Raw genomic sequence first — 3680 nt, 5'->3', positions numbered from 1 at the left:
AAATCGTGGGTATCCCATTAAACCCAAATCTGGTATACTTTGTAATTTTGTTGGTATGTTTTGTAAATAAGAAAAAGTATCCTTATGTTTTATAATATAGAGTCTTAAATAGGTATTATTAGGCCATTTACCCTTATTTTTTCCTTATATTTCAACTAGATGAGAGTATAAGTAGTCACACCTTTCTGGTCGTTTGAAAAAAATTCATAACAAACTCAAAGCATAACAATGAGCATGTGCTGGTTCATAACAACTTTATCCGTTACTGCTTTCTTTTCTTCCCCTGCTTATGCTTATGATCCCAACCCTCTACAGGAGATATGTGTTCCAGTTAACGACTCTAAGACTGCTGGTAAATCATCCTGCTATATAGGAGTGTAAATGGGGCAGGGCCGGGCAGGACATGACAGGCTTTGACCAGCTAAAATTTTGACCAGCCTTGCTCCATTTAGCACTTTTTAAAATGGGAAAACTACGTATATATACATGTTAAGGAGAAATATCTACGAAACGTGACAATAGTTTTTCTTATTTACAAAACATAACTATATTTTACGAAACATGACGGATTTTCATATATTTTTCGTTTTTTATTTTATTTTCAGATTTTTTTTTTTTTAAAAACAATTTTATATTTTTTTAAAAATCTTAAAAAATTACATCAAATTTTTGTGTATAAAATGTGTATGTGTAATCGAAATTTTTAATATAGTTTTTCATACACAAAATGTGAATCTAAGCTTTGAGCGAGATACAAATTTCATACCGTTTTCATACATACAATTTGGAGGTGATTTTTTAAGCCTTGAACGAGATATACACATTTCATATAGTTTTCATACACTAAATTTTGAGCGAACTTTTTAAGCCTTGAACGATATATACACATTTCATACAACTTTCATAAATAAATTTTTGAGCGAAAAAAAAAATTGAAATTTTTTTTTAAAAATAATTTGTTATAGGGTTTGTAATGTTATGTTTTGTAAATAGAAAACTATCGTTACGTTTTGTAAATATTTATCCTTAATATGTATATATACGTAATTCTCCCTTTTAAAATTTTTGCACTCCTGCCCCGCCCTGCTAAGCCTGCCCCATTTAAGTGTTTTTCATGTTTTCTATATTTTTCATTTTGCAACATTTTAAAATAATCGTTTTGAACTGTTAAAACTTCCACCCCATTTTTAAAGTTACCATGTAGCTGTAGATTTTCAACATTAACAAGTAACATCTAATCGGTTCATGAAACCCATATTCTTAATTATTGTCTCCAAGACTCCAACTATTTAATTCTGTGAATTATTTAGGTGTACTCGGTTTGTTTTCGTTTCATTTTTGGCTGTATTATGAGTTCAAGTTGAGCTCATTTACAATGACAATATTCAGAAACAATGAAAAAAGTGTGATCAAAATTTAATACTATAAGATAACTGACAAGAATGACTCTGTAATAAATGAAAGAAAGGGCATTTCATATGTTGATGCAACAAATATAAGATAACTGAAAATGATGATTAGAGTCACAAAAGAAAATAGTAGATTAGTAACGACAAAATAATACACTAGTACATATAGTACTGATAATAGTAGTAAAAAAAAGTTAATTTTGTATCTTTTTCACGTGAAGACATCTTAAATTATTTATACTTCCCAAGAGCATAATATTAATATGTCAAAATTTTAAACAAACGACTTATGGCCAAATACAAGGCACTGTTTTACATTCTCTGTGTTGTTTTTAAATTATTTGAACTGGCATCTGGCAAATGGAAATCAAGAGACGAGAAATGTTGTTTGTACAACAAGGTCGTCTTTTTTGCCCTGACCCAGCTTTCAACCCGGACTTTGCCCTGCCCTGCCCCAATTAATGTTTTCCAAAAATTAAGTTTTGCCACGGCCCGCCTTGCCCCAGTTGTCATCCCTACCTCTATAAAGCTTCATTGTTTGGGAATGAGGCATAATTTTTGTAAATATGTTGTATAACTTCTATCATTCGACGTAGCTTCATTTTATTTCACCTGTGCAGTCTTCGTGAATGGAAAGATTTGCAAAGACCCAAAGCTTGCAAAAGCAGATGATTTCTTTGCTTCAGGTCTTAATGTTAGTGGAAATGCAGTGCCTGGGTTTGGTTTTGCTATAAAGACTGTTGATGTAAACAACATGCCTGGACTTAACACTCTTGGTATTTCTATTATTCGTGTTGACTTGGAACCACAACATCCTTTTGCACTTCACACGCACCCTCGAGCTTCTGCGCTGATGACTATCCTGGAGGGTACTCTCTATGCAGGATTTTTTGTCCCTGATGCTGCAAACTTCTTTAAAAGTCATCTCTTCTCCAAAATCTTGAATCCTAGAGATGTGTTTGTGTACCCACAAGGTCTAATTCACTTCGTGTATAATGTGGGACACAAAAAAGCTACTTTTCTCGCTTCTTTAAACAGTCAAAATCCTTGACTTATCATGATTCCTGGTTCAATCTTTGCTTTAGAACCACCTATTAGGGACAATGTTCTTGTCAAAGGCTTCCAGCTTAATAAAACAGAGATTTCATAACTTCGAAAGAAATTCTCTCATTATGCTATATATTGTTAGCATGAGTAGATATTATGCAAGCTACTATGGTTAGGTTTTTAGAACTAACTATCCTAAATGGTTAGGTAGTTAGAGTTAACTAACTCAAGATAGTTCAAGTTAAGTGCAGAGTGTATATATACATGTATGTTGAGTATACTCAAGTAAGTGGAATCATTCAATATCAATGTAAGGCGTAAAAATTCTCTCACTATAACAGAATTCTCTCCTCTTCTCTTCTCTTTCATTTCGTGCAGTTACTTCTCCTTCAAGCTATCTTCTTCCTTAAGTTTTCTCTTCATTTCATCTTAGTAATTCAAGCTCCTTCAATGGAGTTATCATGGTATCAGAGTCTATCACGATTGTAGATTAATATCGAGGGAAAATTGTTGTTCATAGTTTCCAGAAATTGCTTAGATTCGAAGAAAATCGAGTCCAGTCAAAATTAAGCATAAATAAGTAGAGTTGTTGATTTCAAGTTCATTCAAAGGTTAAAATCATGACGAGTGTAACTACAAAAGGATCACAATCTCTAGAAACTAGAAACAATCGTATGAACAACACTTTAAATGAAACAAATGGAACTACAAGCACTAGAGCGACAAATGCATCAGTTCAAGTGATAGATCACACTTATCCTTTGTACCTACAATCAACAGATACACCAGGTAGTTCTCTAATCACTATGCAACTGATTGGTTCAGCAAACTATGCCTTGTGAAGTAGATATAAGAGAATTGGATTGATAGGAAAAGGAAAACTAGGCTTTGTTGATGGCAGATATCCAAAAAGTAGTTTCTCTGCAGAGCTTCATGATCTGTGGGAGAAGTGCAATGCTGTAGTACTCTCATGGATCATGAGTGTTGTCTGACTTGGTTTACTTAGTAGTGTAGTGTATGCATGTGATGCTCGCAAAATCTGGTGTGAGTTTAAGGAAAGGTTTGGTAAGATCAATGGATCTCAAATATTTCACCTACATAAAGAAATTCACACTTGCACACAAGGAACCATGTTAGTCTCAGATTACTTCTCAAAACTGAGTGATTTTTGGAATGAATTTGATGCAATTATGCCTTGTCTTGGTTGTCCATGCCCTGAATCAA

General features: G+C 33.2%; 1 protein-coding gene across 1 annotated transcript; it reads left to right on the top strand.

Moving 5' to 3' along the window:
• Nucleotides 1–222: 222 nt before the first annotated feature.
• LOC132063234 (germin-like protein subfamily 1 member 19) lies at nucleotides 223–2469 on the top strand. Its single transcript, XM_059455693.1, has 2 exons — nucleotides 223–352; nucleotides 2030–2469. Exons 1-2 carry the CDS (start codon nucleotides 229–231, stop codon nucleotides 2458–2460), a joined length of 555 nt encoding a protein of 184 aa, XP_059311676.1. The 5' UTR covers nucleotides 223–228; the 3' UTR covers nucleotides 2461–2469.
• The last annotated feature ends 1211 nt before the right edge of the window (nucleotides 2470–3680 follow it).

The sequence above is a fragment of the Lycium ferocissimum genome, chromosome 7 (genome assembly GCF_029784015.1).
Source record: "Lycium ferocissimum isolate CSIRO_LF1 chromosome 7, AGI_CSIRO_Lferr_CH_V1, whole genome shotgun sequence".
Lineage (NCBI taxonomy): Eukaryota > Viridiplantae > Streptophyta > Magnoliopsida > Solanales > Solanaceae > Lycium > Lycium ferocissimum.
The sequence above is the reverse complement of the archived record's forward strand: the minus strand, read 5'-3'. Positions and strand labels throughout refer to the sequence as shown.

Excerpts from the sequence above, each read along its gene's own strand:
- LOC132063234 (XM_059455693.1), top strand. The coding sequence starts at position 229 with ATGAGCATGTGCTGGTTCATAACAACTTTATCCGTTACTGCTTTCTTT. Across the intron at positions 353-2,029 it reads TAACGACTCTAAGACTGCTG|TCTTCGTGAATGGAAAGATT; the intron begins GTAAATCATCCT and ends TCACCTGTGCAG.